Source organism: Hydractinia symbiolongicarpus, chromosome 6 (assembly GCF_029227915.1).
Source record: "Hydractinia symbiolongicarpus strain clone_291-10 chromosome 6, HSymV2.1, whole genome shotgun sequence".
NCBI lineage: Eukaryota > Metazoa > Cnidaria > Hydrozoa > Anthoathecata > Hydractiniidae > Hydractinia > Hydractinia symbiolongicarpus.
In genome coordinates this window covers 12,061,836-12,082,489 of record NC_079880.1, presented here as the reverse complement: position 1 = coordinate 12,082,489, position 20,654 = coordinate 12,061,836, and the positions used below count along the sequence as shown (strand labels likewise).

At 33.7% G+C, this 20,654-nt stretch overlaps 1 protein-coding gene across 2 annotated transcripts; it reads left to right on the top strand.

The window, feature by feature from the left end:
- Nucleotides 1-2,730: 2,730 nt before the first annotated feature.
- Nucleotides 2,731-17,791, top strand: LOC130647201 (uncharacterized). Of its 2 annotated transcripts, none has more exons than XM_057452973.1 (13): nt 2,731-2,799; nt 5,806-5,833; nt 6,127-6,180; nt 6,740-6,889; nt 6,976-7,049; nt 7,554-7,671; nt 8,864-8,902; nt 9,348-9,383; nt 11,664-11,779; nt 12,339-12,522; nt 12,956-13,177; nt 13,515-13,855; nt 17,234-17,791. In XM_057452973.1, exons 1-13 carry the CDS (start codon nt 2,746-2,748, stop codon nt 17,543-17,545), a joined length of 1,728 nt encoding a protein of 575 aa, XP_057308956.1. In that variant the 5' UTR covers nt 2,731-2,745; the 3' UTR covers nt 17,546-17,791. The 2 variants fall into 2 exon arrangements, with proteins under 2 accessions (XP_057308956.1, XP_057308957.1); XM_057452974.1 differs by lacking the exon at nt 17,234-17,791 and adding an exon at nt 14,909-15,150.
- Nucleotides 17,792-20,654: the final 2,863 nt, after the last annotated feature.

The window sequence follows — 20,654 nt, the reverse complement described above, 5'->3', positions numbered from 1 at the left end:
GTTCGTTCGTTCGTTCGTTCGTTCGTTCGTTCGTTCGTTCGTTCGTTCATTCGTTCGTAAAGTGCAAGAAGAGGGGTCGAGGTGTTTGTGCGAAGGTCTCTCGTGTTTAAAGAAAAGATAAACATAAATTAAGATCAAATTTGTTATGTAAACAAACTAGTTATTATTACTGTGGTTGACACCTATTGATACAAGTTTCACTTAAACAGAATTGAAAATAAAATTATAAATAAAAGAAAGTCAGACATTGTTTACGTTCTTTGATGAAATCTTCTGTTTTAAATGATTCAGTAGACTATATTAGATCAGATCATATTTTTAATATGGATTGAATACTGCATGTTTGGTAACATTACTGCATCTTCACCCGAAATGTGTGCAAAGTCATGCTGAGAATAAAAAACAAATAGTAGCTATAATCTTATTAATTATCCCGAAAAACTGGCAGTGTAAATTATAAACACCATCCATCATCATCCTGTCAGGTACTTTTGTTTTTTTTTCTGTTTTAATTATAACTACTGGATCAACTTTATTTCTTTCCTCAAATGCGATGATTAGAGGATATCTTGTTATTGGAGTGTTAGCAGGAAGGAACCTGTCAGTTGCCACTAAATTTCTGCATTACGCTTAACGTAAACAGGTATGCATGACGAATATATTGTTACATTACGAAGTTTCATACGGCTCATGCGCTTCTAGGGACAAAATTTGAACTATATTTTGTAGTCTTGATGTTAATTAGATAGATAGATAGATAGATAGATAGATAGATAGATAGATAGATAGAAGTGCATATTTTACATGACTAGCCTCATAAATATCGAGGGATATACCCTGTCTATTATTTCCAGGAGCAACTATTTTCTTAAAAATACCACAGTGTTGATAAGAGAGGAAGTAACAACCAGTATGTTATCTTAGATATTTAACTATAAATCGGGTTAGGAGATGACACAAGCATGTCATAGTATTATATAGCTACTAGTGCAGTAAAAACAAACCTGGCTTATTATAAAAATACCTATAATATTAAATAACAATTCCAAAAGTTTTTTTTTTTGTTTTTGCTAGAACTTTATTTATACGCAAACATCATGAAAATTAAAAATTGCCAGCTTTAATTCATCGTTATTACTACTTCAAAAGGCTGACAACTGAAGGGGTGTCGGGCCGACAATTATGACCTAAGGCTTTTTCGCAGGCCATAAAAAAATCCGCTATTGTTATAATGGTGAAGAAATTAATTCTTGAGTGTCGACATCATTTGTACGGTAAGTACCTAAAAATTGGATCACAAAAACACTCATTTTCTAACATTGTTCAACTTGTTTAGACTCAGATAAAATATATATATAAAAAAAAAGATTAAAGACACAGTGCAATTTGAAATCCAACTTTTACTTTAAAAATTGCTATGCCTCAAGGCGGCATTGGAATAAAGTTAACGTCTCTTGAAAAAGAAAATGATCACAATACAGGAGACATTGCAGAACAGGTCTACCTACAGTTTTATTGCATAAAAGTCACAGCGTTACTTGAATTCTCTAACCTCCTTCCTCAGCGTTTATCAATGACATCTTTCTCTATCAATCAACTTTGAAAAAGATTTTTGACAAGTGATATTTTATTATTTAGAAAAAGAATCATTCCGTTCCAAATCTTTCTACTCTTGCACACGGTTTGTTAAGCTTAACCACGTTATCTTGTGTTCTTCATTCCGCCAATGCATAATTCAGAGCATTGTGGTAGCGTTTATTTCAAAGGGCGTCTATTTTAGACCGTTTATTTTAATGGGCTTTTATTTCATAGAGCTTTTATTTGTAAGGGTCTTTATTTCAAAAGGCGTTTATTTCATAGAGCTTTTATTTGTAAGGGCGTTTATTCAATAGGACGTTTTTATAGTGGGTGTTTATTAGAGGGCGCATAAATAGATGTTTACAAATTTATTTAAGGTATTAACTTTATGTGTATTTTTAACTCAGACCGCTTTTTTTTTAAATTGAGGTTTTTTTATTTACGTAATATTAACTTTGATGCAAAAAAAACACTTCAAACGTAATGAAATAATTAAAACGCTAAATGGCTTTGTGGCGTGTTGTATGACGTTCTTAATAACTGCATTACAAACGTTTTACGAGAAAATCATCTTAATAAAGTATCACGTTTTCTTTTTCCTGTTGTAAAGTCAACACATTCACTGGTCATATCATTAGAAAATTCGACGACGACGGTATTACTGAGCACGTTAACGTATATTTCAAGAGTCGGTAAAGCAATTACAAACTTTAAAAAATTATAAGTTTTAGTAAAACACATGCCTTTCAAATTCATTTTAAACCATCTTAATTGTCGCTGATTTTAGCAGTTCTCTCTTTAAATTATTTTACTGGTCGTAGTATGAGTGGCTACGTTACATGCGCATGCGCGATTAGTGAAATCTTGCATGCTGTTTACCTCTTATGTAATGCATATTAATTTATGTTCATGGAAGATTGTAGTAAAAAAGAAGAGAAATTTTTACATTAGTAAGTATGTACGAAATAGATGCGTATTAGAAATACTGTTTATTTTGGGCGTTGTAGATTTGCCGACCTTTTTTATATTTATAACATGAGCTTGGCGATTTATAAAATGCAAAATGAGATTAAAAGTATCGCAGTTCCTGTCAAAGTGTTATTTTTATTTTTTTTCTTATTTTGTTTAGCCCCCAAGACAACTTCAAACTTTATATATTCTAGAAAAATGAAGATACTTATCTATACAATTATTCTTGTTGGTTATCAACTATCTGGCTGCGTAAGTAATTACTGACAAAACCTTCTTGCAGTTTTGCATTACAGTGTGTTTATAACACGCTAAAATCCAAATCTGTGAAATTGGTACTTGATACTCGATTTTTTTTTTATAAGCAACCTGTTAATTAGTCAGGAAACCCAGCATAATTTTTCTTACAACCAGGAAATCGGAATTGTTAAGGTAAGAAAAAATTACGCTAGATCTTAAACGTTTTTTTCCGCAGTCAGAATACTGAGCGCGCTACTTGGTTGGTTAATTCTATGTTCTTTGCTCACGTGGTCAATATCGGGAAATCTTTCGTTTTGGGCGAGAATGTCCTTACTCACCCAAACAAATATAATTAATTCTTGTATTATTTAAGAGGGCAAGATTTGACCACGCCGACTTTGTGAATTTGAATTTTAGGGATCTACTCTGAAATTGTTTGCATAAAAGCTTTAGTTTGAGAGAAACTGAATTTGATATCCTTAAAAAAAGCTGACCTGGATTCGGAAAATGCATTAAGCAACTTCAGACCTGTACAAATAAAAGCACAAGAAACACAAAAAAATGTAAAAGTTTTGAGAAAAGAAAAAGAGACACGCTTTCAAACCAAACAAAATGAAACCACCGAGAAAAGAAAAACATGATAACTTATTTGTTACACAGTTCACAAAAGAAAAATTAGGATCTCACTAAAATCCTAAGTTGCCTTAAATAAAAATTTGAAAGATTCCTTCGAACTTTTGTTCATTATTAGGTAAACTTTTTCCCGATTTTTCCTTGGTTGAAATTTTTGCAAATTTGTCAACTATTAGCTCGGATAACTGTTATTTTTCTACACATTATTTTTTTCGTAAAAATAGACTACACAAAACACAAGACTTTTATTGGGCAGGAATCTATATTGGAATGATCTGTCTGTCTGTATAATCGCACCTTGTTGCTTGTATTGAATAGTTTCCTAAACGTTTTGCAGATTTTAATACAGTTGTATAATTGGTTGCTCCTCCAAAAATACGTTTACTTAGTTTTTGACTATAAATGCAACCTCGACAATCTAAAATAAAAGCAGGATAAAAAAAATATTTTTGCGGGGATGGGCATACGATACGGTTAAAACGAATCCCCTGTACAGTACTTTTAATAATAGCCATGGTCACCAAAAAAATGTGGGAGATGCGTCTTGTTTTTTAATCCTTATATTTTTTCGTTTCCGATTTCCTAGTAATAAGAGAAATTATGCTGGGTCTACTGGCTATAATTCGAGAGGATTATGTTGTATGAGTTTGACCTAGTACGTCTCCAGAATTATAAGGGTTTTACTAAGTCACAAAAATTTGTTCAAGTTAGTTGGGTCATCAATTAATTAACTTATCTAATACGCCTTTTCCGAATTTAAATTATCGATTACATCATCGGCATAAAAACGAGGCACTTCTTAGTAAACTTTGTAAACACTAAAAATACAGCTGGTGAGTGTGATACTTTTATGCGTTGTGAATGATCTTTTATTGTGTATTTTTCTAAAGGATTGCAGGTTTTTCTTAACGAAACCACTTATAATGTATTTAAAAACATACTTGTCTTGTAAAAGAAGAATATGTATTTGTGATGGCGAGTAGCAATCAGAAAGGTCAGCAAGAAATTTATCATACTTTAATCTATCCAGGTATAGGTATATCGACCTCTCGACCTGGTAACTCTTGTTGCGTACTGTTATGCAAAAGTTCTACTCTTAATAAACCCAGAGTTAAACAGGCATTGGAATGTTTTCATTTCCTTCGGATCCAAGTTTGAGAAAACAATGGGTAAGCATCATTTCAAGATATCGTAGAAGGGGAGGTGTGATGTGTTCACAGTAAACAAGAACACAAAAGTATGCGAAGTCCACTTTGAAGTACACCGTGTAAAATTAGGTTTTGGTTGTGAACAGAAAACATTAATCAATGGCTCTGTGCCATATATATTTACGTTCAAACAAAATAATACAACACAAAAAAGGAAAAGTCCGAAAAAATAGCACTTCCTGTAGTAGTCGAAACAGATTCTGAAAGCACATATGAAAGTTCTTCATCTGATTCTGCTGAGATCACTGAAGAACAACCTGGTTTTTTCACTCCTGATGGATTAGAAACTATCAAAACTGATAAATTCAATGTTAAAAGAAAAAACTAATTGATGATACTATAAACGATTTTACTGAACAGCTAGTGTGTGTAATGGTGATTTAATTTACCCCAATCTTTTGGGATTAATACAGGATTTCATCAATAAACTCATAGGGTTGTGTTTCGTTATGTTTTGATTCATTTGAAGTATTTGATATATTAATATTAGTAACAATCTTGATGGTATGTTCTTAGTAGTTGGTGTGACAATGTAGATTGAACAAGAAAGTTCGCATATTTAATGTTTTTTTTTCTTTTTCGTGTACTGCGAATACAATGCGCAAAACAAACCCTTTTGTCAACCATAAGCATGTCTTCTTGCAGTTTTAATATTCTTGGATTTATGTTACACAAACTATCATTAATTCTAGGATCATATAACGTTAAATGGATACCTTTTTGTCAGCATTACTTTTTACAGGGCTGACCATAACTAAGTCTTTAAAAATTCTGTTTTTACTTGGAGCAAATGTAGTTGTTGATGTAAAAATGCTATCAGCAGATATGTATAGCTCATCCCTAAACTTTCTGCCACGCTCCAAAGTCCTAATAATTGCCACACCGTGCTGTTTACCACTATTTTGTCGATGCATTTCAATTTCTTTTATCGTGAACGATGGCATTCTCTACATGTTTTCCCTCACGCTTTTTCTTCAGTTTCATCGAAGACTAAATATATATTTTCCTCAATTATTTTAAGCAAAATATCTCTCATAGTATTGCCCTCCTCCATGTTTATATGAAAGCGAATAATGTTTTCCAAGATTTGCCTCGTTTTCATGCACGCAATATTTTACAAAATATAAATTCGGGAAAGGTGTATTATTGGTGGAAAAATTGAAATATTGTTTTTTAGATGTCTGTGATGAACAATTCAACAAAAGGTAACATAGTTATATTTTCTGGGGGTTTTTGTCTGCTGATATATATGGTAAAAAATATTTCTTCTTTTTTTAACTGTAAAGACTAGGACTTTCAATTCTTTTGCTTTAAGCGGTTGTACTTCACCCATAGAAATTCCGTTGTAATAAAACTATATACATAGAGAAGTTTCATAGGCTAGTATCTTAAATTAGTGGGGTAGTAATAAGCTTAAAGAAGAGTGTTAATATACCTAGATAGTCACCTGAAGGTGGTATTTAGGGGTGTTTCTAAGGGTGATATTTTCCATTTATAGCCAATGATGATATATGCGACAAGTCAGATTTCGTGAGAAAATATGTCCGTAATAGTAAGTAATGATTTATCTTTCTAATAGAAAGAGAAAAATTTGTATTGTCTTCTTTGCTACTGTAAAAAAAATATTAACCTAACATTCAAAAACCCTCAGTTTAATACTGCGTTTACAATAAATTTTAACGGGCTAACGACTAGTCTTCTCTACTAATAACCGTAATGTGTGTGTTCAAAATGGCTGCGCGTACCTTTATTGCGGGTCCCCGCAGAGCATATAATTTGCCAACCGGCAAACCTGTGGATGATTCTACTAATCTCTGTGGTAATAACCCCATTTTGTCACTCTCTGTGCAAGCTGGTAACACAGTAGCGAAACACAAAAAAGCAGTATATAAATTTTTTCAAAGAGTTAACGAATAGCCTCTTTATTAGTAACCGTATATCGTTTGTTCAAAATAGTTGCGCCGAAGCTTTATGTCAGATTATCAGAGATTAATTTATAGGGTAATGAAGCACGCTGTACTGAATAAGAAATATGAATGGCGGGTGAATTCCCGAAAATTTTTCTACAGATTAACAAACAGTTAATAATCATCTTTATGTTTTGTTATTAGATCTGATACCAAGTATACTCTTGCTAAACGCTACTAAAACAATTTGTAATTTGACGGGATGTGGAAATAGCGCTTATCCCTTCATTGCTTTGGGTCTTCCAAACACAAGTGTCGTCTCAACAGGAGCTTACTTCATGGACGAGTCAGAGAGTATGCTACACTTTCATTCTACATAATATTATTCTATATTATCTTACGTATTCTAGAAAAATTCTATATATTTACTAATCTTCTAGATTGTTGGGGATATATCTTCGAACTTTCCTTGAATGGAACAGTTGTACTTCAAAAATATGTTAATTTTTTACAGGTATTTCGAATATTAAAATACTAGAAGATATGTCAAACTGAATAGCTATACCAATTTGAGAATGCTATGCATGAATGATTGTTTTTTGTGTTGCGTTTCTTGGTGATAATGGTTTTAATATTGTTTAAATAGAAAAAGTGTTTTTAGCTTTTACCATGAACATTTAGATATAAGATGTTCACAGTACAACTGCACCCTCTGTGTAGGCGTTCCCGACACTAACGTAATGTATTGTCATATGTAGGGAATACCTCATCGGCAAACACGTAAGAATAAGACAAATAAGTTGAATGATTTTCGAACTTTTATTTTCGATTGATGGTCACTATGTCCAAGAACTTTATAGCAAAATCTAAGAAATTCAGTATCATAAAAACCAATTACCTTAAAAGCAGTTTTAAGATTTCTTTTCCGAATCATCTGATAAAATTTATTTGAGTTATATATGTCCATATGTCCCATTGCTACACGCATTTCTTTTTTGGTAAGCTTCTTTTTTTATAGAGAGATGGTTCACATTATACTGTTATTGTGCCATACAATCTTTCAACACGATTTGAAGCAACTTTGACATCACTTCCAAACGTAGCCATCAGGAAAGTATATCTTACAGGAGCAAAAAGTAACTATTTGTTTCTTATGTTATAGCCCTTATGAATGAATAATATTGGAATAATAAACGATACTTCAGTTTGCGGCACGTTAATTTCTCTGTTTAGAACCTAAAACCTTTCAAACCACCCTTGAGTAAACACTTTAGTACAACAGGAGGTGTTAAATGTAGGAATATGTTTGCCTTTGTTACGCCACTTGATATCAACTGTGTAGAACATTCTTCAACAATTACGTGTGCTTGACTAGTATTTCACCATTGAGACTTTTTGATCAGCGTAAACAAACTAAACCTACAAATAACCTGGTTTTATCTCTTTAATAATAGCCGTCGTCTGTCTGTCTGTGTGTCCGCGAAAGCCGTGTCCCGTAACGGAAACACGAAATTTTTAAAATGCGCATCAATACCAAATGCGATATATTTCTGTCCACTTTGTTGCAACGGGTAAATTGAAAGGACGGGCGAACCCGTGGATTTTTCCACGGGCAACGACTAGTCTCTTTAATAATAGCCGTATTCCGTCTGTCTGTCTCTGCGCGGCCTCCTTGCTGAGTTAAAAAATCGTGCTACGGAAACACAAATATCAAATGCGATATATTTTTATCCACTTTGTTGACACGGGTAAATTTAAAGGACGGGTGAACCCGTGGATTTTTCCACGGGCTAACGACTAGTCTCTTTAATAATAGCCGTCGTCTGTCTGTGTTTCTGCGAAAGCAGCGTCCCGTAACGGAAACACGAAATTTTTAAAATGCGCATCAATGCCAAATGCGATATATTTTTGTCCACTTTGTTGCAACGGGTTAATTTAAAGGACGGGCGACCCCGTGGATTTTTCCACGGGCTAACGACTAGTCACTTTAATAATAGCCGTCGTCTGTCTGTCTGTGTGTCCGCGAAAGCCGTGTCCCGTAACGGAATCACGAAATTTTTAAAATGCGCATCAATACCAAATGCGATATATTTTTGTCCACTTTGTTGCAACGGGTTAATTTAGAGGACGGGCGACCCTGTGGATTTTTCCACGGGCTAACGACTAGTCTGCAATATTTTTCTCGCTTTGCTGGTTTTAAAGTTGTTTTGACTCTGACTTTGTTCTGTTTAATACCCATATGATCAACATAGGCAATAGGAAAGCTGGCCTTTTCGAACTTGAAATTTTAATTGAAGATTTTTATTTTAAACATCATTTTTTATTTAGCTGTGTGCGGATTGAAGGTAGCAAAGAAGGCTTCTATACGTACGTGTATTTTTAATACGTTAATTCTGTTTTAATCCTTGTACTAATTGGTAATAAATATAACACAACACTTCTTCTCAAGATGCGTGATGGTTATCGCTGAATGGTAAATATAACGCGTTGCTGAAACGTAAATGTCTAAAATAGTATTTTGGGCACGAGCAAAATAAATACTCAAATTAATTCTTTTTATTATTATTGTTATTATTATTTTATTTCTTTATTTAGAGTTACTTACATGTAGCTACAGTAAAAACTAATTTAGACCAAATATTGAGAAAGTAAAAACTAATAAAAATTATAAAAACAATCAGAATCAATTGTTATTGACAAATCGAACAAATCTTGGTAATACTCGCTATGTAGTAATTACATTTTGTCCACTTTTTTGTTTACTTTATTGGCAAGTCTTGGTAGTTATTTATATTTTATCTATTTTTTTTAGTTTATTGGCGCACAAATGCACGTTGTCAGGCGTATAGTAAGTATTTCCTTCTGTCTGTTCTTTAATTTACGACGTAAAAACGATTTGGAGAGTTTCTGTAAGTTTGTGATTGAACGTTTTGTGTAAGATTCGCCTTCAATGTTTCCAACAAGAAATAACTGACACGGATTCGCTATGTACGTTAAATGTGGATTTCAATTACCAATATATAAAGGATTGCGGAGCGGGAAAAGGTCCCTATGTTCGCAAGCGAAATATTTACATCATACTTCTTGACAAATATTGAGAGAACTTTTATCTGCTCCAATATAGACAGTGTAAATAAGATCTTTAAAAAGGTTCCTCAAGTAACTCCATTTCCGGGGTTCTTCTGTTTGTTTAACAAAAAATCTAGAAAAATCGGAGAGGGAGTATCGAAAACAATTGCTTATCAAGTTATATATTCAACCAATGCCAGCCTTTAGGGTATATAATGAAACGTTGCAAGTCATCCATGTTGATGTACAACACAGCGTAATCAAGAAATGTAGATTAAGAAATGTTGAAAAGATTTAATTTTTTCTATCTCTATAACAGTTTCACAACAACTGTTGCACGACAATTATGGATTATAATGTAAGCCAAGCCTAACTCTATATATATGAATTTATTAAAGGCATACAACTGGGTATGTCAAGATAAAGTTAAAGTGCACTTTGCTTTATCACGTGATCAAGAAAATAAGAGGCCTACCGACTTACCGCCCGCCTTAAGTGAGAGTTTCCGCATAAAATACTCATGTACCTCTTATAATAATATGGAGACTGTGTCTGTCCGTAACAGGCAAAGTGGATGTGTTCATTTTTCTTTGATGTTGCCGAAAAATGCATGTCTAATATGTTAAGTTTTCTGACGTTACAACATGACGTCAATAACACTACTTTAACGTCAATCTTATATAATAATACGGAGTGTATGTGACGGTCATAGTGGATATCGCTATTTTCCTTTGATGTCGCCTAAATTTTCTTTGAAGTTGCCGATAAAAGTATGTCTCAAATGTTAAATTTTATGACGTTACGGCGCGAGGTTAATAACACTACTTTTACGTCAATATCCTATATTAAATTAATGAAGCCATTACAAACTTTGAGGCCAAATAACTTGGAAACGAGCTGGTGACATCAATGATTTTTTACCGCGTGGGTAACTAGGGACCACCTAGGACCAATTTGGGTAATTTTCCCAAACCTGGGTCTCCGAATCCGTTTCGGAATGGACGGGTTGATGACGTCATCAAAAATCATTTAAACACCATATCTCCGTAACCGTTTGTCAAAAGTATGTACATGATCCTATACATTTTCTTGATCAGCGTTTAAAGACCTATACGTTGAAGGCAACAGGTATACAAATTTCTAAAAAATAATTTTGTGTGTTTTTGCGGGTCTTTGCTGACGTCAGCATAATTTTTAAGCCCTTATATCTCATTAACAGTTCATCAAAAGCACATGATCATATACATTCTCTTCATCAGCGTGTCGAGCTCTACACAATAGAGACAACGGATAAACTGAATTTCGTCAATTTGTTTTTGCATATGCACTGCTGACATCAGCAAAAGGTCTAAAATAACCAATTTTTACATTGTCCTTCTGCCTAAGTGGATTTCTCCACGGGCCTTATCGACTAGTATCCGATATTAAATGAATGAAGCCATTACAGTGCATCTAAAACTTTGAGGCTAAATAACTTGGAAACGAGGTGGTGAAGTCAATGATTTTTCACCGCGTGGGTAACTAGGGACCACTTAGGACCAATTTGGGTAAGTTTCCCAAACCTGGGTCACCAAATACGTTTCGGGATGGACGGGTTGACATCATCTAAAAACCTTTGTAAAAAGTACACAATCCTATGCATTTTCTTGATCAGCGTTTCAAGATATATACGATGGAGGCAACAGGTATACAAATTTCTAAAAAAAAAATGCAACGTGAAGACAAAATTCTAAATTTATTTTAGTGGATCGGTTGCCGACGTCATCAAAATTTTTATCCAGCCTGGGTGAATTTTTTCACGGGCCTATAGTGTTTTGTTATATTAGAACCATATAGTCTCATAGATCTTAACGTGACATTTTTTTTAAATTTGTTATATATTTCTTTTAATCCTTTTGTAAATTTTATATTCCGACTGCACATGCCATCTAGTCTGATTTACTACACTTGTATCGCATATATGAAGGTTAAACAGAGTTAATAAATCAAGTTATTTTCAATTGAATGCAATGAATTAATGAAAATAAATTCAAGGGTTAACAATTTTTTTTTAATGTAGGTGAAAATCTGGTGCAGGTCATCGCAGAGCAGTTTTGTCAACATTACAATGAAGATGATGACTATGCATTCAACCGTACAATCAGTGTCAAACGTTGTACTCTTGTTTTCAAAGATGTAAGTTATGTCTCCAACTTTTAATATTTGCAAGTTTTCATTAGCCTAGCGAGAACCCGTGGTTTTGTTCTTTTTTGTTGACCATGTTATTTTGCGGCTGGTTCCTTCCATTTTAAAATTGTGATCACGTTGTAATTTAATTTTATTTTTATTTTTGGAAGTTTTATTAAAGTTTTAATTTTTTTTGGTTTAGTATAGCATGGTCCACACTTCTCGTTGGTAGGAGAGGGGGATGCAACTACGTCGTTTTTCTTTTTTGTAGTACCTAAACTACTGTTGCTTTGGTTCTAAAATATCTATTTTATTATTATTATTTACCTTGCAAAAAAGCTTGAACGTTAAACCTACGCCATTTGTTCATCATAGCTAATTGGAAAAATCAGGGTTTTTTCAGGGATAAATATTCGACTTGCCTAAATCTCTTCTTTATTTTTAAATTCTGCGAGATATGAGCAAAAAATTGTTTAGCTTTCTTCATTTCTTTTACCTGTCACTAATGATGATTTCTCACATAAAAAGTAACAAGCAAATGCAGTTACAACATGTTTGATTGTTTTAGATGGAGAAATATTCATCTAAAGATAAATATTCCACTCTAAAAATAATTGCACCCATAACACTTTCTGTGAGTGTTATATTCCTCGTGGCTATGTTGATTATATGGAAAGTAAACAGAACAAAATCAAAGTCAAAAAAACTTAAAAGCCAGCAAAGACAAGAAAAAAGACTGCACTTAAAACCAGGTTAACATATGTATAGTACAAACATTGCAAAACACCTGAGTGAGTCCACTTACAGATATTTTAGGAATTTGTTCACTATTAAGGGCTTTCTGCATTGCAGAAGTCTACCGTTCTTTACATAAACAATCTTTTATATAAAACACCAAAATGTTTTTATATAATTTTCTAAAATCTTCTATTTAACTATGTTGTAACGCACATTTTACTGGTCTTAATATCTCGACTGAAAGGGAGCGCTTTTTAAAAAATGACATCAACTCAGGGGGATCCCCTCGCTCTTAAGCACAGTGACGCAGAGATCAGCGGGTCAAGAAATTTTTAAAATTTGTATACGTCATTTTTAAATAATACCGTAAAACGCCGTATTACGCCTGAAACCTGCTTCTGTTAAAGTAGGAAAAGAAATATCAACTTTTTTCATATTTTTATTTAGGACAAAAGACTAAAATTATGGTTATTCATCGTCCTGGATGCGATTTATTGGATGCATTTGTCAGAGATTTTGCCTATGTTTTGAAATCGTTTGATATTGATGCAACCTGCGCATTGCTTGAGCAATCCAGTATTGATGCCCAAGGTGGAATTGCGTCTTATACACAAAAATATATTGATTCCAGTGACTATATATTCATATTGTTGACTGAGGGTTCAAAAGGTACGTTGCTCTTTTGTAATTACACGACTTGAAGATAGCATTGACATTAAAGGAATGATATTGTTTAGCTAAACATTAAAATTCTGTTCATTCACTGTTACAAAACTTTATATAACTGCAAGCAATCTAATTCTTACATTTTCGACGTTTGTTAAACAGTAATTCTTCCTGTCGTGACCAAGCAAAAATATTCATGCTGTCTAAGAAAAGAACAATTTGAAAGAGCTCTCTTGAACTGTCATATTTAGTTTCTGAGCATATTCTCTCAAAACAAGTTATTAAAATCCCTATGTATTTCAGATCTGATTACAAGGAGTGTGTTTATCAAACATTGTAGGTGCTTCACTGCATAAACAAAAACCTTTTGAGTACTCCCTACGTATGCTTGGTGGTTTAGCCTTCAGTACTGATCACGCCTCAAGATACATCCCTCTCTACCTCAACTCCTACAAGAAGACACTTCATCTGTTACCACCCTTCCTTTTTGCATCGGCTAATTGTGGCTACGAAATACCAGCCGAGCTAGAAGGTTTAATTGCGCATATCCTTCAAAAGAAAATTGTAGCTGATGCAGAAACGGAACTGAAACTGAAGTTTTTCAGTAAAAAGATGAAAAGTCAAGCGAAGAAAATATTGAAACCAGTACATGCGGAATGTTTTGCTGCCAAGTGTGCACTGGTAAATATGTTTTTTTTGTTTTTTTAAGTTACCCCCATGTAAAGCCCATGCTATGCCTATGCTACGCCCTTGTTTTGCCCATGTTTCACCTTAATAACGCGATTACAGACGTATACCTTTAAACCTAGACCTGCATGCATTGGTACAAATTATGTTTTTTGTGTAAACAAGGGTATTTTTGCACGCCTTGTCCTTATTAAATGTTTACAACAAAGCTTACATCAAAAACCATCACGCCCATTGCAAATATAAGCGCCATTTGGCGCTGGCTCATAAATATTCATAAGTTTTTTTATTCTATAGAAAGTGTTAGAATACGTTTGTTTTTATAATATGTTTGTATCTTGCTTGAGATTTGAGATACAGCACCAATAGCTCTATTTCCATATCCATTTTCGTTCCGCGGAATATACATACCAAAATGCCGAATAACATGAAAACGAGATTAGTTAAAAGCCAATTTAAATTTTTACCGCGAAAGTATATGCTTTTAACCTAGTTTAATGTTAGTCAGTTGGAAATATGGAGCAATTTCAGTCATTACTTACAGAAAAAATAATTCTAAACTGTCTTGAAGACTTAGGGGCATTACGTGTAACTGATTTAAAAAGTATACATCTCGTTTATAAAGAAAAAACATCAGGTACAAAAGCAGACCTGATTCTTCGTACCTATGCTATACACTGTGGCATAGTAAACAGTTTAACCCCATCTGAGGCCCTAGTAACGTCCACAGAGGAAGATCGTAACACTTACGGCATAATCAAGGGTGAGTGTGCAAACGTGCCATGGAGTCAAGACCTTAGAAAAACACTCCAATTTACATTTACGTTTATTCAACTTTATGATTACCTTGTTATAAAGACTGTTAAATACAAACACATTCTTTTAAATAGCACTCAATATAAAAGACTTAAATCGTTTCAGTTTTTTCAGGAAAGGTTTATCAAGAAAATAGATATTGCATTTACAGAAACTTTTGATGTTAGAATAAAAGCATCAATAAATTATACAAAATTGTCAAAATGTGTTCTAATTCTGGTTACATTATAGCTGCAGCTTGCAGATGTCCAGCTGGTATTGGTGTTGGTGGGTTTGGCAATTGAAATCATGTTGGTGGAGTTTTGTTTGGGTTAGAAGATTACAATCGTTAGGGCTTAAGAGACTTAACAGCCTCTTGTACATCAAGAAGGCTGTTCATAGAATATTTGTGGCTATAAAAGTAACCGTTTATATTTGAGAAGAATGGTAGTAGTAGAGTGTAAACAAAAAAAAGATATATTTGTTTATGAGTATTTATGTAGTTGAGCTCACTAATGTCAAGGGGGTTGTATTTTGAATATTATTATTGGAAAACACCAAGGTGGGTATGATGTATTCAGTTGTTTTCATTTGATGGAGGACATAATGGTGGCAAAAAATTTGTTAGGTAGCTGCACACAGTAAACACTTGATTGATAACTGGTGATAATGTCAGTGGGATAGTACCATCTAATATGTGGTAATTCTTTATTCTGCCAATTGCTCTTTTCACATGAATTCTGACAGCAGTTATTTTAGCAGTGTCTTTACTTTCTTCTGCTGTAAGTTGATCACGCTGTCCCTTAAGCGGTGGAATGTTTAAAGATACACCATCAGGTAAAGTGTCAGCAATATCAAAGCCACGGTCAGCCATGACATTATCACCATGGTTTAGCATACCCAAAATACCAGACTTGATTATTTGCTTATCACTCACTCTGCCAGCCCACAAGTTAGATACAAATGTGACACCTCCGTTTGGGGACATACCAACTAAAGCTTTCCAAGTGTTATGATGCTTGTATTGGGACCACGTTTGAGATTGTGATACCATAGAAGACGGAGTCTCAATAAATATTTCTGTGCCATCAATGATTACTCGTGTTGTTTGGTACTCTTTGAATTGTTTCGGCATACATTTTCGTATAATTGCTTGAGAAGGAAATGGAAGCAATAATGGAAGTTCGTGGTACAAAAAATTTATTTTTTTGAAAAATGACTAGTAGAAATATTAAATCGGCCAGCAATTTCAGCAACATGTAATCCAACTTTCAACCGTAACAATATCAAAAAAAACATCAAGCAAAGAAACAGACCGTTTGCGGCCAGGTTTTGAGAAATTATTTTTGGAACTCTGATAATTTAAATTCCCAACATCCTTTTCGAGAGAACTGGGTCCTGTCCAATAATGCATACGACAATTTGCAAACCAGTATAAAATTTGATGGCCTGTGAATCGTCTTTGATTTTTTCCAAAGTAAAAAGATTATTTTTATGTCTTGGCAACTCATTGTTATTTTTAACAACACTGCTCTGTAATAAACAGATTTTACTAGAAAGTTCCTTAATTTTCTTTTCCATCTCCTCCTGAAGAACACTCATATTCACTAAAATATTTTGTGTTTAATGTACACCTGAGTATGAATGATCAGTAAGTGTAACAAACTTGTTATCTTCTACAGCATAAAAAGGATTATGGACAAAGGAAAAATCAGTCTGGGTTCCAACATCAACAGAAAGTGGAATATTCTCCTCCAGCACTGAACTTTCAAACAAAGGAACATGATAATTTGGTGATAAAGGCAGAGACATAAGCGTACTGTCAAATGTTGTTACTCCTTGAAGTGGCATTACTTCTATGTTTTGGTAATGGCCTTGGTGACTTTGCAAAAGTAAAACTTGAATGGAGGTTTATTGATGGCTTAACCCCTTTGTACAATGTCCATCTAGTTAAATTTCTCTTGTATTCATCTTCTCTGAAGTGTAAATGGCAAAGACGTGTATTTTTGTTAACAGAAAAACCATCTCTACCATCATGTCGCCTAATCAAATCACACCAAACCTTTTTTCCGGGATTATTTAAGGGAAATTTAAAAAAAAGAAACGGTGTTCTTTCTCCGTTGCTATCATATTAAGTGCTACCACATTACAAAGGCTGCACACTTAAAACCACGAGAAAGTTTTGTTATACTGCTACTACTACTAGCCTCACTGACATCTCCTGTATTCATGATTATTTAAAATATCCAAGTAAAAGCTGTAAATAGACAAATCTTCGTGATACTGACAGAGCTGCTTACTGAAAGATAAGCCAATATTTAAGTTTGCTCATAACTAATCTCGTTTTCATGTTATTCTGCATTTTTTGCATGCATATTTCGCGGAACCAAATGGATATGGAAGTATGTCTATTCATCATGATCCATCAGAAGGCACTTTTGGAGATATGATGAATTCAGCATTATCATAGCGACAAAGATAAAAGTTCCTCATACTTGCTCTTCCAATAAAATTATCTTCAAAACAAAAATATTGGTCAGAATACATGTAAAAAATAAAAAATATGTTCTCCAATAGGGCGTTATTGATGACGATAAAAGTGAATTATGGGCGTCTGAAACACGATCAAACAGCACTTTTCTTGGTGACAATGTCTTTGGTAAATCCTACGCACAAAGTTGTAACAGTATTCAACTCCACGACACGTCAAATAACTCAACTTTCCAAAGTTTTAACAATGTTATAGGTAGTTCACTGTCTGTGACACAGATCATTAATAAAAACATTAACATCCAATGTTGGAGAAATCATTGTTATATGCACCAAGAATGTGTAGAGAAGGATGAAAAACAGTTAAACGAAGAAGAAACGTGCGAGTGTAAAGTTTAAAAAAAATAATATGAAAATTATTATTATTCTGTTCAGCTTGGTTACTTCGTCATTGGAGGTAACTCCAACCTAGATCATGAGAGACCTTTTTTTGTAATGGCAAAAATATTGTCTATTATGGTCCTGTTAAATATTCATGCAGACAACTTGTGTATTCGTTTGAATTGTTAAGTTTTTTATTGCTATATTGTATTTTCTAATGCATCATGGTATACCACATGGTGTACGATAATATAATTTAGAAAACGTTATATCTATTTGATGCGGGATACTTTAAAGGAAGAGAGGTACGCGAAAAAGATTTTAGCGATTTCGTGATTTTGTTCTAAATTGCAAAAGTTAGACCTAGAGATTTTAAAGGCTTAATCGCAAAAGTTTATTTCCGTAAAGTGTGTTGAAATACGGTAATCGCGAAAGTTTATTTCCCTAAAGTATATTGACATACGCTAATCGCGAAAGCTTATTTCCGTAAAGTATATTGAAACACACTAATCGCGAAAGTTTATTTCCGTAAAGTATATTGACATACGCTAATCGCGAAAGTTTATTTCCGTAAAGTATATTGACATACGCTAATCGCGAAAGTTTATTTCCGTAAAGTATATTGAAATACGCTAATCGCGAAAGTTTATTTCCGTAAAGTATATTGAAATACGACAATCGCGAAAGTTTATTTCTGTAAAGTACGTTGAAATACGATAATCGCAAAAGTTTATTTCCGTAAAGTATATTAAAATACGGTAATCGCGTAGGTTATTTCTCGCGATTTTTTTATCCGGAATTTATTTTGAGATTACTTTATAGAACATTTACCCTCATTGTTTACGATTTTTTATGTAATTTTTTAACCAACTGTTATATTAACATAAGAGTAAAATGCGGAACAGATTTAAAAAAAAATATCGATGCACAAAAAAAGAGTTATTTAGGGTTCCCAAGGAATTAATAATAACATTTTGCTTCAGCACTTTTTTAACACAACATGTACACGAGTTTCAAGCTTAAGCTGCCTTAGAAAAATATCCAAATTTTAATCTTAGTGTGTCTTAGAATACATCGGAAAATAGTAAAAATGATTTATAATTTACATTCTACAGTGCAACACTTTTCGGACAAGTCGCGGAAAAATTACAAAGCAACTCTCATAGCAACCATTTTGAACGACTTAAGTAGCTTTTCTACCACTTCACTTGTATCTAACGCGTTTTAATCCATACATGGCATTTCTGCAGGTCTTACCACAAGATTTTATGCTCCGACTCTAGACTGTAATATGTGAACTCGACAGCTTTCAGACTAACAATAAAGGTTTTCGGTGTTTGGTGCTTTACAGGTCGAAATACTGTCGTGCGCCGTTTTTAGCAGTTTGAATTCGCAAGCACCGCCAAACCAAATATTGTGATCACATTAATCATTTCGTTTGTCATAGCAGGCATTAGTACCACCTAGCATTTTAGCTGGACAAATTTTCGAACCAGTGTTCTGCCTTTAGATTATTCTTCTGAGAAATTGCCACTTTCGTCCTGTTCAACCTCATTCTCGTCCTGTACCGCATCAGCTCCCTTGAAGATGATTCTACGTTAAGAAAATCCGTTTCACTTAATTTACGCAAGTGACGCTTGGGAAACATAACATATCATTATGCAGCTATTTGGTCAAAATGTATTATTTTGTCTATTTTTTGCTTAGCAGCGGGTAACTATGGCAATCAATCAAAATCAGATCTTTTTATTTTATCTGTAAAATTCTGCAGATATGATTTCATCTTTTGTCCTAATGACAACATTGTAATTTTTTGTGCAACTAATTTTCCTCCATTATGTTAATAATTCTGAAAAAAAAATTTAACGTAGCGAGAAAAAAAGTAACATTAGAATATGTAGGTGTAATTTTGATACACGTTATATCATTTCTATTGTGAATAACAAATTTATTCTTCACTTCAAACAAGTTTACACCAACCTATTCTACACTTAAACTTATGTTTTCCACCCAACCATTGGTAGCCCAGCTGCATAAGACAGCCTGGGGCCTTAAAAAGGTAGTCGTTATAGGTAAGGGGTCGTTTTATAAAACATCTATGTCAGACGGCCAGCCACTAAGGTGACCGTCTAAGACAGGTTTTGTCCCTTTTAGTTTTTATTACAACTTGTAGACTGCAAAAAATGTTTGAAATTATGTAAGCGCTGTGATATACAAGTTATGCAAACTGTATCGTAAATGCAAATACTTTCTGTTCTGGAAAATAAAAAAATATGGTTGTCTAATATAAGTTAGACCTTGTCTGGGAAATGGTGTTTCTTGGTCACGTTAGATATACGGTCAATTGCTTATAAAACTAATTGGGGGATTCAAATGTGGGCGTTCAAGACAGGTGGCTGATACAGCTGTCCCTAATAGCAGGTTTGACTGTATCGCGTAATGGATTGTGAATATAACCATTTGAGAATTGACTTTTTCCCTAAATGTTGCGAGCATGTTTTTTGCCTTACTTAAAAAATTAAATCAGCCCAGCGACTAAGCAGCATGTTCAAACAATTAAATAAATACAGTAAATATATGGCACCTTAGAAGAAAGTCATGAATGCTGACAATTAAAATATATTGGAAGGAAATTATCTATAACTCACTGCTAGTTGAGCTAGGTTTATCTTGAAGTTGATAGCGTGACTTAAGCGAGAATCAACAACTAAAACAGTGGAATTGTTACAAATTTAAAAAAAAGTTTTCTTTCAATATATGATTCAAAAATACGCTGCAATATGACATGCGCCAAATCTTGTGCTTAACTTGGGCCAGGCTCCACTTTTATAAGTTTTATCAGGTAAATACAATTACGCAAATACTTTTGCTGCAACATGTTCGTCGTTAGTTTAATTTAGTAGATGTGACCACAGCGCACCAAAAAATATCGGAATACGTTGTTTTATTTACACTCTTTACCATTTTAGTGTTTTTACCAGGAGCCAAAAGTTTCACTGTCCTTTCTAATCTGCTTTTCTTTTGTCCTGATTACCCGAGATAATTTGCTGGTCATAGCCACGCAAGCAACCTTCCCCGCGAGGCTCCTTATTTTTTTAATTAAAACGGATGCGCTCAGGGTACATTC

Bases quoted from the DNA above. Each gene is read 5' to 3' on its own strand.
- LOC130647201 (XM_057452973.1), top strand. From the start codon at position 2,746: ATGAAGATACTTATCTATACAATTATTCTTGTTGGTTATCAACTATCT. The intron at 9,384-11,663 runs GTAAGTATTTCC...TTTTTAATGTAG, and splicing joins TGCACGTTGTCAGGCGTATA to GTGAAAATCTGGTGCAGGTC. The intron at 13,178-13,514 runs GTACGTTGCTCT...CAAACATTGTAG, and splicing joins GTTGACTGAGGGTTCAAAAG to GTGCTTCACTGCATAAACAA.